The 13,871-nt window shown below is 43.1% G+C and overlaps 1 protein-coding gene across 1 annotated transcript; it reads left to right on the plus strand.

The window, feature by feature from the left end:
* Positions 1-436: 436 nt before the first annotated feature.
* LOC122665759 lies at positions 437-1,993 on the plus strand. Its single transcript, XM_043861896.1, has one exon. The coding sequence runs from the start codon at positions 437-439 to the stop codon at positions 1,991-1,993; it is 1,557 nt and encodes a 518-aa protein (XP_043717831.1).
* Positions 1,994-13,871: the final 11,878 nt, after the last annotated feature.

Below are 13,871 nucleotides of genomic sequence, written 5' to 3' on the forward strand. Positions count from 1 at the left end.
GGTGACCCATGTCTTCAATAGAATTCCAGCGAAGACAACAATTTGGAATAGATAAATTTCTCTCCAAAAGAATGTCCTGAGTAGGAGAAAGAAAGTCAAAGCACGCCACATAGTAAAACTATGCAAAGGAATGTTGGAACTAAACCTAGCAATCTTGTGCCTAGGAACATTTTCAGATCTTGTTCTGATTAGATCCAAGCAGAGGCAAGGGAAAAATTTTTAGAGGAATTTGGAGTCCATTGAACAAAATCACCAATGCCCTAGATCTCATCAGAGAATCTAAGATACTAGAACAAACCTCAAGTAAACTGGTGGAGGTACTAGAACTAAGACACCAAGTACCATATCTAATAATAGAGGAGACCTTTGCCATTCTATCAGAGCCAGCATCATATCTGATACAATCACCATATCTAAAAATAAGCACTCCGTTGGAATGTCAGTTATCAAGATAGGCCTGGTTCCCTGCCCACGGCCGACTCTTGGTGGCCGGAAAGATCAGTCCTACACTAATGTGGTCGCCCGTTCCTTGGCGCCTCAGCCGACATTGGTGGAGCTTAAAAAACCTGCTTCGTACTTTGGTGAACCTGCAGTTTTCTTTAGTGTGGAGGAGGTGGAGCTGTCCGAGATCCCATTCAGTACAACTCTGGTGGCCAAGTGCTCTTATGGGAGGCCTTCATTATCTGATGTCAAGGAGTTTTTGAAGAAGACTTTTTTCCTGCAGGGTGATGTAATTGTGTCAAGCTGGGACAAACGACACCTTCTTTTCAAGTTCTCTAACCATTCTGACTTTGTGAGGGTGTGGTTGAAGGAGCAGATTCATGTCAGAGGTTTTTTGCTACGTTTCTTGAAGTGGTCCAGTGGCTTCATGGCGGGGTGGGAATCACCTGTCGTGCCAATCTGGGTTTCCCTACCGGGTTTGCCGATCAATTTTTATCAGGGAAATTTTCTGTCGTCGATTGCAGGCACTATTGGCAAAGCCCTCCGTGTGGATAGCGCGACGATCAATTGCACCAGAACGGTGGCGGCTCGGGTGTGTGTAGAGATCGACCTGCGCAAGTCATTGCCGGATAGGGTTTGGATTGGGTATGGATCAGGAGGTTTTTATCAAAAGGTGTTGTACGAGAGATTGCCGTCTTATTGCACTCATTGCTCAAAGCTAGGCCACGCAGTTAGTGATTGCCGCAAAGCCGAGAAGTTTAGGGCACCAAAGCTGAGGGGTGATGTGGTGGAAGCAGCAGTTAACGGGAAGGAGGTGGTGCACGTGTGTGGCGATGATGGAGGGCTGATCATGGAATCTGATTTGGCAAGCAAGGCAATAATGGAAGAGGGTGGAGGGGCGGAATTAGGAGAGGGGTGTGCTGCATTTGAGATGCCCCACGTTCCATTGCATGGGGCGGTTCCCGAGGTAGGTGGTAGCTCTTTAGAGAGGGGTTTTGTTGGGGATGGAAGGTGGAAGCCAGCACGTGGTGGTGGGTCACACTCCAATTTGTTGGTTTCAGAAGGGAATATAGGTGATTTGGTGCCTATTCAACAGGTGCCATCGGAGACCGTTGAGGAGGATAGGGCGGTTAGGCCTGATGACGCGAGGGCTGTGCATGAGGGGGTGTCTCTGGCTGTAGGGGAATGGTCTGAAGGGATTCAGAGGAATATGGAGCCCCTGGGGGGGTTATTGATTTCTCAAGAGCAGGGGGTTTACAACGTTGTTAATGCAGCCAGTGGGGGTGCGAAGGACGATATGTGTTTGTTGGATTCTAGTCTCAGAGAAGGGTCTCTAGAGAGCTTGAAGGAGTTTGGCAATGGGCTAAAGGAGAGAGTGGCTGACACCGTGCTACTAGTCCAAGAGGAGAGAAGCACCAAGGTGGTGGAGGAATTGGAAGGCGACACTGGTGTAAAGGAAAGGGTGCTGCAGGTGGAGGAGACAGCCGCCTGGCGGTGCAGTTCAAGGCCAAAAGGCCCCTCTTTGAAGCTACGCGAAGCCAGTTCTCGATGAATGTTCTTTTCTGGAACATTCGGGGTGTAGGGAATAAGCCATCAGTAAGGCGTTTAAAGGCTGTGATTGATGAAGCAAAAATTGATTTATTAGCCATTGCCGAGCCTAAGATCTCTTTCCTTAAGGCTCAGGCAGTGTTGAGAAGGATAGGAATGCAGGGCTGTGTGGCCAATGAAGAAAGGGAGGGTAACAAGATCTGGTTGTTTTGGAAGGATACCCTACAGGTGCAGGTGGTGAGCAGTCATGCCCAATGCCTAACAGTGTCATGCTCGGCTGCTCAACTAAATTGCTCAGTCCTTTTTTCTTTTGTTCATGCGCTGTGCTTGGTGGCGGAGCGAAGACCACTCTGGGAAGAACTGATTTCTTTGTCTGCCTCAACCATGGTTCCTTGGGCTGTGTGCGGCGACTTCAATGCAGTGCTCCACCCGGATGAAAAAGTAGGAGGAAGGCCTCCTTGTTCGATGTCTATGGGGGAGTTTGGGTTGGTTGTGAATATGGCAGGTTTGATGGACTGTGGTTTCAGGGGGAATGCTTTCACGTGGTCGAATGGTTAATCAGGTGGTGCGGCGGTCAAGGCCAGGCTCGACAGAACTCTGGTGAATAGCCTGTGGTCTTCTACGTTTGAGGTGATGAATGTTCACCACTTGGGGAGAACCTGCTCTGATCATGCACCTTTGTGGTTAGAGGTGGTGGCGAATGAGTGGGCAGTTTCTTACACTGGCTCGCCTCTACAGATTCTTGGGTTGAAACTAAAATATCTTCGAGCCAGACTCAAGGCTTGGAACAAGGATATTTTTGGAAATATTCACCAGAACGTCAGGCGGGCAGAGGATGATGTCTGCAGGGCTGAAGTGGCTTTGGACTCCAACCCCTCTGAAGATTGCAGGGTGGCTTTGAAGGAGGCCAATAAGTAGCTGCAGGATGTCCTGCTTCAAGAAGAGGTGTTCTGGAGGCAGAAATCCAGGGTAAGGTGGCTTCAAGAGGGAGATAGAAACACGAAATTCTTTCACTCAATTGCAAATGTGAGAAGTTCAAGGGGGGTGGTGGAGCGAATTAAGGACAGTAATGGTGGTTGGGTGGAAGGAAGTGAAGAGGTGAGCCTGGAAGCTATTAGATTCTTTTCTAATATCTTCTCTTCTCAGGGTTCGGTCAGAGAGGAGGGATTATTACATGCGATTCCAGCCCTAGTGAGTGAGGAGGACAATGCATGTTTGACTGTGGTGCCATCTTTTAAAGAGGTGGAGGGGGCGGTGTTTGCGCTTTCCAAGGATAGTACACCCGGGCCAGATGGTTTCTCTAGCTATTTTTTTACTGCATGCTGGAAAATTGTAGGTTAGGATGTTTTTACAGTGATGGTTGACTTCTTCTCGGGAGGCTTTCTTCCTAGAAGCTATACTTCCTCCCACTTGGTGCTCATCCCTAAGGTGCAACAGCCGGAATCGATGTCGGATTACCGACCCATTAGTCTCAGCAACTTTGCTTACAAAATTATTGCAAAGATTCTGGCCACTCGGTTAGCAGTGTTTCTACCGGTTTTGGTGGGGGAGGAACAGGGAGCATTTGTTCAAGGAAGAAGTATCCTGGATAATGTATCCATGGTACAGGAAGTGGTGCAGGACTTAAACAGGAAAACAAGGGGTGGTAATGTTGTGCTAAAGTTGGACATGGCCAAGGCCTATGACAGAATTGAATGGAGCTTTCTGAGGGAGGTCCTTGTAAAATTTGGGTTCAGCTCTGAGTAGGTTAGTTTGGTTAACAAAACTCTTCAAAACTGTTGGTTCTCAGTGGTTTTGGGTGAAGGACCAAAGGGTTACTTTAAGTCAACGAGAGGTCTGCGACAAGGTGACCCGCTATCCCCTTCTCTATTCATATTAGCGGAGGAAGTGTTGAACAGAGGCTTACGAAGTCTGTTTGTAGAGGGCCGCGCATCATATTTCCAGCTTCCACGCCACTGCCCGGGTATCTCACATAGTCTGTTCGCAGATGACACGATTATCTTCTCGAAGGGAAATAAATCTTCCCTTAAGCAGATCATGGGCTTCATTTCGAGGTGTGAGTCCTACTCTGGCCAGTTGGTTAATAAACATAAAAGTTGTTTTTTTTGTGGCACTAATGTTTCTGCAGCAAGGGTGAGGATGATTGGAACTGTTACGGGCTTTTCTCAGAAAGCTCTGCCTATCACCTACTTGGGCGCCCCCCTCTACACAGGTAGGCTAAAAGTAAATTTCTTTGATGGCATGCTAGCAAAAGTGAGAGCAAGACTGGCAGGGTGGAAGAGCAGGCTACTATCAACAGGTGGAAGGATGGTTTTACTAAAACACGTTCTAGCTTCGATGCCAGTGTATTTGTTATGCTGCATTGAGGTACCCAAAATGGTTATGAGAAGCTTCTACACAATCTGCTCCAACTTCCTTTGGGGATCCTCGGACTATGGTAAGAGACACCATTGGGTGAGTTTCAAAAAAATCTGTAGCCCCGTGGGGGAAGGGGGCGTTGGCCTTCGCACTCTTGAAGATATGAATGCAGCCTATAGGTTGAAGAAACTGTGGAGAATGATGTCAGAAAAGTCATTATGGACGGATTTCTTTAAAGCAAAATTCTTGAAAGGAGAACACATTGTTCTAGCCCAACCCAATCGAATTGGGTCTAGAGCGTGGTGGAAGGTGTTGCAAGTGCATGACAAGTTCCTATCAAATTGTAGGTGGTTGATTGGCAGCGGTAATGTCTTGCTCTGGTTGGACGATTGGCTAGGTGTGGGCCCTCTAATAGATTTTGTGGATAACGCTTTGCAAGTGGATCCTAGTACCATGGTGAAGGATGTGCTTAACGAGGAGGGGGAATGGGATAACGATTTCCTGAACAGGATTGACTCTACTGATGTGCGCAATAAAATAGTTGGGGGGAACTTCTCCATCTCAAGTAGGGATGATAAGTTGGTGTGGACACCGAACTCGAATGGAGCTTTCACACTGAAATCAGTATGGCACTCCATCCGTACAAGGTTGGCAGTGGTGTCTTATGCCAAGTGGTGTTGGAATAGCTTATTGCCGACCAAGGTGGGGTTCTTTACTTGGCAGCTTATGAATGGAAGGATCCCTTCAGATGAGGAATTGATGAGACTTGGGGTTCCTATGGCTTCTAAATGTAACTATTGCGGCGAGCCCTGGAGGGAAACCACTAACCACATTTTACTGTATAGCGGCACGACAGCTAAAGTGTGGGCTTATTTTGGTAGATTACTGGATGTGGAGATCCTTCCATCCCAAAATACGAGAAGCAGGCTATCCTTCTGGCATTCTAAGGCCTCATCACAGGGAGTGTGTCAGTTCATCATCGGTTTGGTTCCTTCGCTGATTGCTTGGGAGCTGTGGAAAGAAAGGAACAAGAGGAGACATGGGGAGGAAAGAAGGGTTGCTTCGATGGTTATTGCTAAGGTGAGATTATGGCTGCATGAGTTTACCTACCCTCCTAGCCTTGGTAAGGACCTCTTCTTGAAGGAAGATTTAATCCTTCAGGTGCTTAATGTTACACCTCCCTACCGATGACAGAAAGCACCCATTCCGGTGTACTGGTGCCCCCCCTTGAGTTGGGTGAAGTTAAATATTGATGGCGCGAGCAAGGGTAATCCAGGGCCGAGTGGAGGTGGGGGAATTGTGCGGGGAGCCAATGGTAATATGTTGATTGCTTTCTCCAACTTTTACGGGGTCTATTCTATAGCAGTGGCAGAATTGAGGGCCCTCCGAGATGGCCTTAAATTATGTGTTGATATGGGTCTTGCTGGCTGCCAAGTCAGCTCTGACTCTGCAACCACGGTGCAGTTTATCACTCGCAAAGCATGTAGCTTGTGGAACTATTGGTTCCTTTTCCAAGAGGTTATGGACTTGGTTGAATCCCTAGGGTTTAATATTTGCTTCACTTATAGGGAGAGTAATAGAGCAGCAGATTTCTTGGCAACTTTGGCATGCTCAAGGACTGAAAACTCTGTGTTTCGCTCAGGGGATGTTTTTCTGTAGGAACTCCAGAGGATCATGAGAGAGGATAGAGCGGGTCTCCCTGTGTTGCATATGTAGGGCTTTGCTGATTATTGTTTATTGTGGGAGGGGTTATAGTTTAATTGAGAATAGAGTGTTGAGAGAGTGTTCTCCTTTGGGCAGGGGTAAGGCAGGCTATGTCCCTCCCCTTTTTTGTATTTCTTTTTATTGGTTTATCCTTAATAAAATCTTAGGGGCTGGCCCGGGTCCCAAGTGAAGTTCGGGTTAAAAAAAAAAAAAAAAAAAAAAAAAAAAAAACCATCATCAAAGCTAGAGCAAATTACATTTCTAACAAGGTTTCTATACTTAAGTATTTTTCGCCAAGCCCATGAAACATCCAAAGGGCAAGTGGCAGTCCAAATAGAAACCTACTTAAGGTTTCTTGAATATACCAAGTCAGTTCAAATACGATCCTTTTTGGACACAATATTCCATATGAGTTTAATGATGCCCACAAGATTTGATTCCTTGACACGATGAAGACCCATCTTTAGGGACACAAATTTCAGCCCAACTAATAGGATGAAAGAAGTTGGAGTTTTCTTGGTCTTTCCAATGGAAAACAAACACAATGGATTCAATTTTGGAAATGATAGAAGTTGAAAGTGTAAAAACACCAGACTAGTAAAGATATGAGTTTTGCATAAATGATCTAATAAACTCAAGACGACAAGCAAAAGAGAGAATCTTACTTTTCCACAATTGTAATATCTTCCTAAACCTATTTAAAATAGAAAAACGATGATGAATAAAAAACTTTGAATATTTGTATTTAATCTTTTTCCACCCAATCATGTACTCGTTTCTTTCTCTGATTTTTTCTTTCACCTTTGACTTACGTGTGATTGGATACTGCTTAGGATCTAACTAGATCACCCATGATTGATCAACCGGGGGTTGGAAGAAGAAGAAGAAAAGGGTTTCAATTTCGTTATTGTTTGCTGATTTTCATGTGTTTTTTTTAAAAAAAAAAATTGGGAAATTTTTATATGCAAGGTTGTCCAAAAGGTCGTCGGATGGGGAAAATCGGTTGGTCGAAATAACCAAAAGCCCCTATTAGGCGCATTATCGTCCCCGCACACAAACGGCCGTGCACAAAAACCTTCCCTTTAAAATAGAAACATTAGGTTTTCTGTTTCTTATGATATTAAGGAAGTTTTCCTTTTCACGAAAAAAAGGGGTAGGTCTCTTGCACCTATAGTGGAAATATTTTTGGGGGGGGGGGGGGGGCTCAAACTCTCAAGGTGTTGTTTTCTTTGTAATCTACTCATTGTCTTAACTTTCAAACCCATTTGATATTTTACTATGTCACTATAAAGTTTTTGAGAATTGTTTAAAAAAGTCAATTATGTTTGAAGAATAATGACAATTGAAACATTACATCCAAAAATGACAATTGATACAAATAAAGAAAAAACCCATATATGGTGGGTCAACAAATTTCGCACGGGTTTATCCAAGGAACTTAACAAATTTCATTGTGCACTCTCCCAACTTTGAGTAGAAATAAGCGATTTAGATTAATAAAGAACCATAAAAATGGATGACTCGGATTTATATTATGATTTTTAAAAAAATCACCTTCCACAGTCACATGCATAACTACCCTAATAGTTAAATCCTATGACTTTTTTAATTTTAATAATCCAAACCACAGTTAGCAAAAACTTAAATAAAACACCGTTGTAAGTGCATTCCAGTTACCAATAGCTGCCTAGTGCAGTTGGTGAGCCGTGGTGCGCTACATGCCCATGCTCACTGGGAGGTCTCGAGCTTGAGTCTCCTGGCTGGTACCTTACCCCCCTCCCTATCCCCCCCTAAAAAAATTGTGTGTTCCAATTTTTTACTGTTTTAAATGTGTTTTGTTGTTTGATTTCCAAACATACGGGAAAAAAGCCAAATGGCAAGCATTCCTGTTTTAAATGCGTTTAAAACACGTGCCCATGTTTTTTGTGCTTTTTATGCAGTATGACTTGTGTTCGCACTGACTCGCTTAACTGGTCATCTCTCTCTCTCCCGAACTTTGATCAACTTGATTCTTTCATCGACATAAATATGACTCGAAGGGCTACATTTCTCATGGCATCACCTTCTACTCAAGGTCAATGTACGGACCTTGAGATCTAGCTACAAAATGTAACATCTACTGAAAGGGTTTCTAAAGTGATGACTTTCAACTCCAACTGAATATGCATCACTCCATGAGGGTGTTGACTGTATTGACAACAATGAGCAACACCATAGACACACCACATTACTCAACAAGACTGTTATGTGCCTAGTGGGGTACACTCTAGTGTATGGGCACTAGATAGGGTCAGCCTAGTATGGGATAGGTTAAAGGGCTTGATTTAACGCGTTCCATCAGCTTCAGAGCTTTTGGCGTATCGGTCAAGTACTTAACATTTGGTATCAGAGCTAGGCACCACGTCATGGGTTCGAGTCACAGAAAGAGCTACCTAGGAGAGGGTTACCTGGAGTAGAGTGAAAGCCGTAAAAAAAGGGCTACCTGTCACTAGGCAAAAAACCCTGGAGCAGAGTGGAGCCGCTTGGAAGGGCTACCTACCACCAAAGTGAAAGCTGCCTAGAGTGAGAGCTGTCGAGAACGACAGCTGTGGAAGTGTGGTAGTCTGTTATGTGCCTAGTAGGGCCCACTCTAGTGTATGGGCGCTAGATTGGGTCAGCCTAGTATGGGATAGGTTAAAGGGCTTGATTTAACGCATTCCATCAGCTTCAGAGCTTTGGGCGTATCGGTCAAGTACCTAACATTTGGTATCAGAGCTAGGCACCACGTCACGAGTTCGAGTCACGGAAAGAGCTACCTAGGAGAGGGTTACCTGGAGTAGAGTGAAAGCCATCAAGAAAGGGTTACCTGTCACCAGGCAAAAAACCCTGGAGCAGAGTGGAGCCGTTTGGAAGGGCTACCTACTGCCAAAGTGAAAGCTGCCTAGAGTGAGAGTCGTCGAGAACGACGGCTGCGGAAGCATGGTAGTCTGTTATGTGCCTAGTGGGGCCCACTCTAGTCTATGGGCGCTATATTGGGCCAGCTTAGTATGGGATAGGTTAAAGGGCTTGATTTCACCCGTTCCATCAGTTTCGGAGCTTTTGGCGTATCGATCAAGTACCTAACAAAGACTTTGACCATTATGATGTATGAATTGGGGATTGATATTGGATGAAATTAGATGATATGTCGTAGAAGTTACAGTGGGTTATCTACTATATATGGATTGATTTTGGATGCCACTATTGTTTTGAACCTTAGAAGCAAGTATCCAAGTAAAAATTCCTCGACTTATATGAGAATGGGGCCCTTATTTTGGTTCTTTTTTTTTTTTTTTGAATATACACGTTTAAAAATACCGTCCGTTTTCCATTTTTTACTGTTCTTTATTTTTTCGACCATCCATTTACAATTTTTTACCGTTTAAAACCCATACCGTCTATTCCCCTTTTTGCTAACTATGATTCAAACTCCTGTGTTTCACTTTGCCTCTCTTTTCTTTTCCACTTTGATGGCCATCCAATAAGTTTCCATTTCTCTCCTCTTAGCAAAAGCAAAAAACTTATGTTATAAAAGGTTTGTCAAAGCATGAAAGAAAAGGAACCCCATGCTTTCCACAGCCTTCACCAAAATTAAAAAGCAATTCCGAAGATAACAATAGAAGGGAATTCATCCCAACCTCACACACCACACTTCTCTAGAGTTAAAAATGAAAAAAAGTACATTGTCCACTGAGATTTTTTCCATCGTCATATGTGAAGAACTTTAGGCTTTAAGATTAAATGGGATCGATCTTCTTGTCATTTTGTGATAATTGTTGTTAACATACATTGTAGAATTGCTTTAAACAAATGCTTTCTTAGTCCTAAAAGCCGATTGAGATTGTTTGTACTTGACCAGATCAAAAGGGTTCTTTCCATTAGTGATATGTGTGTCGGTTATCTATCCTGATGGGTTGCTTTAGCATAAGGTGAAAAGGACTAGATCCAATTAAGGTTCAAAATCTGTGTCAAGACCGGTTTCAATTAGGCCCGAAATCGAGACATATATGCTGGATTTTGTTTCGAGATTTCAGCATTGGGTTTTGACCCATGGCCTCCCTGGGTTTAGATTCAGCTAGGCCCGAAACTAAGACAACTTGGAGATTTCGGTCAATTTTGATCGAGGTTTAATTCCACCTAACCTTTGAAGAGAATCCACTCTTCCACCAAGGAAATTCACTTTAGTGTTACTGGAAATCCATTCAAACACACCATGAATCTGTTGGACAAATGTGTGTCCATCAAACCCGATTCACTTTTGTATTGAACATTTATACATTTTAGTTTAATATTGTCACATGCGATATAAACTTTTTGAGCATTATGTGTCCCTAAGTTTTACTTAAAATGGCAGTCATGACTAGGGTTTGGGCTGGGCACCCTTATCATATGGTCGTCGCATTGGGTATGCCTAGACATGTGATGTCAGCGTACAAATACGAGTGCTCATATGTTTGATGTGTGCATTGGTGGAGAATCTACTTTGTCAATTTCCTCATGTATTACTGTTAGATGTAGGAAGGGATAGACATGTGTCACCAACACCCTGTGCCTGAGGGAACCCTGTCACTGCAAAGTGTGATCGCATTCTTTGGTTCACCAATGACTGGGACTCAAGCAAGTCAAAGCCGGTGCTCTAAGAATGCGTGAACACTTTATGAGTGAAGGAGTTATCCAACACGGTCAACACTGTCCGATTGGGGAACACCAAGATAGAGAGTGTCGGTGCATGGTCGGATCAGAATCTGGATCCAGTGCCGTTTTGGAAATGGTTTTGCAAAAATCTATTTTACATAAAATGATACATTATTTATAATTATTTGAACAAAATATTTTATCGAGTTTTGCGGGACCCGATCAGATGCACAGACGCTCGTATATGGACATGTACTATGGATTGGGGTTTGGCAGTACAAGTGTACGTGCCCTAGATTCCATAATGATGGTGTTTATTAGTGGGGGGGTTGTTTATGATAAATAGTTATCATATAGGGAGTTATTTAGAATTTGCTATTTTAATTAGTACTTTATTTAATTAATGGATATGGTGCTAATTGTAATTATTTATTAAATATTAAATAAAGTAATTAATTAATACTTTCCCTATTAGATTGCTTCTTCACCTGTGTAGCACTTTGAGTTTAAACAAAACTGCCAAACAAAGAGAGAGAGAGTCAGACTCTCAAAGGGATTGCATCTTATCCATTTAGGGTTTTTAATTAAACCCTGGCATTATATAAAGGGGACAAAAAACACAGAGGGGAAGTGCTCCACATTTTTTGCCTGGCCCCCTTTTTTGCTTTTTGGTCTCTCTCTCCCTCTTTGAGTTCTCTTCTTCTTCTTCTAGTTTCTCTCATCTGTGTTTGAGAGTTAGGGTTTGTGAAACCCTGGATATGTGCTGAAAAATTTGAGATCATCTGGGATTGGCTTGAAGAACCTTGGCAGCACCATTGGAGGTTTAGATCTGTTTGCTTGGAGCGCTCACTGGAGGAAGAACCATTGTCTGTTGGAGGAGAACCACTTGAGGCTCACCAGGTTAGCAGTTTTTCATTAATTTCTTCAGTTTATTGATTATTAATATTTATGGGATGCGAAAGAAACTCGAATCGACCTTTTTCGGTGCGTTTTCAAGTTAGGGATGGATCCCCCTTGCCATGTGATGGACCAGGGATGAGTTTCTTCGTTCCTACTATGATAATACATTTTATGGGACACATGGGGGAAAGAGAAACTCTAACAGGGATGCACCAGGATTCCCATGGGCGACCATGGGAAGTCCTAAAAATCTAATAGAGCACCCATGGGACACCATGGGCTAACCCAGGGAGTGCAAAATCCTGAGGATAAATACCTTGGTCTCCCTAGGGAACCATGGTTTGATCCTTGGACCGTTGTCTGACCAACAGTGTGGTATCAGAGCCACCTTTCCCACCCATGAATATTAGGTAATTAATAGTTTAATATAATTATCATGAGTGGGATGCAAGTTGCATATGGGAGGTTAAATTATGATTGTTGTAACAACCCTCTCATGTGCACATGGGTAGTTACAAGGTTGTTAGTGTAACAACCTACCCATGTGATGATGGATTTAGTTTTAATTAGTTATTTCCAATTATTGAAACATGTATCCATGTATGTCATGATCATTAATTTTTATTTAAATATTTTTATCATGATTTTAAGTGGGGGGGGGACGCACGCTGCCAAGCCTCTGCGCACGCCCTCCCCTTGTTCTTGCCTATGTGCGCAGCCTGCATATGGGCTGCTACCTGCGGGCAATAAGCTTGTGGGCTGCGCCTGCAGGCTGCTGTCCTTGGGCTGCTGCCTGCGGGCAGCAAGCCTGTGGTCTGCAGCCTTGGGCTGCTGCCTGTGGGCTTTGGGCCCATGGGATGCGCAGGGAGTGCCTGCAGCCTGCGCGTGTGGGCTGTATGCACCCCCTTGTTTTCCCTCCTGTTTAATTAAACAAAAAAAAAAATGAATTATTTTTCAAAACAGAATTTTATTATTTTGTCTTGTTTTTTGAGGATGATGATGAGTGAAGAGATTCCCTCTTTACCTACTTGCAATTAAAATGTGATTTTAATTTTATGGACTTGGTTACATGTTATCACATGCGATGTGGTGGTTCAATAATTGAAGGAGACCATGTTTTAATTTTTGGTTCATTTGCTTTAATGCCCATGCATGAAATTATATTATGTTGTGATTATGGGAATGACATTCTAATAAATGGATGGATTGTTTAGGTATGTGATACCTGGGGGTATGGGTGGATGTGATGCTTCTCTCTCTTTCTCTCTCTCCCCCTATTTTTTTTATAAACAAATTTACTCCACCCCATGGGCAGCCCAAATGGTGGGTTGGTTTCTCCATGCGGGGTTTCTTTATTATTTTGGAAAGAAAAGTGTATAAACTTTTTCCTAGGTTTCCATTGTAATTTTAGAGGAACTAGGACTCCCAGGGCATGTTGATGATGATCCACATGTGGCGCTCAAAGCTTATGGAGATGCAAGTCACCTACTTTGAAGACGTGATCGGACGGAGGAGATGATCGAGGCGTGGCATCCATGGCATGATAAATGTACCCAAAATTATTAGTTTTATTTTTATTGGGAGGGTTCTTTAATTGCTTCTGATAAAAATGCCGTCATCCCATAATCACTTTTAATTAATGTTGATTAATTATGTTGTTTAAATCTATCCATATATGTGAGAGTTGCTTAATCCCTCTTTAAGCATAATACATGTATGATATGCACTAGTCTTAAACGGTAGACATGTCCATGACCTCCTATTGAAGATAAATTTAGAGATTGTGTGATATGCCCCGCATACGCCGACAGGACATTGCCAGGACCACTATCACATTTATCTATATTTACCTCTATCTAGATACGTTAGGGTATGGTTAGTGAGAGGGCATTGCGACAGTGGGCCATCTTTCATAATTCCATGATTCTAACTAATGCAATAGGTAAGTACATGACTTGGGTGTATGTCAGTCGATAGGATCTGGACATGACACCCAGGTGACCGAAAATATTGGACCCCCATGAGGCGGACAGCTTAGTCCACACTACCACGATGTGTATAATGACTCTAGATAGGGTAAGTTATGCATGCAAGGGTTGTAGGTATCCAATTCATCTTTTGGGTTATGAGAAAAACCCAAATCATGAAAGACCATTGATATATGTGCTCAATTTATTATTTTTTTCATTGATTATTAATTAGCATGTAGTTATTTACTTGTGCATGTGTAGATTAATATACGATGACTACCGTTAATTCTAACCTGT

Source organism: Telopea speciosissima, chromosome 6 (assembly GCF_018873765.1).
Source record: "Telopea speciosissima isolate NSW1024214 ecotype Mountain lineage chromosome 6, Tspe_v1, whole genome shotgun sequence".
Taxonomy (NCBI): Eukaryota; Viridiplantae; Streptophyta; class Magnoliopsida; order Proteales; family Proteaceae; genus Telopea; species Telopea speciosissima.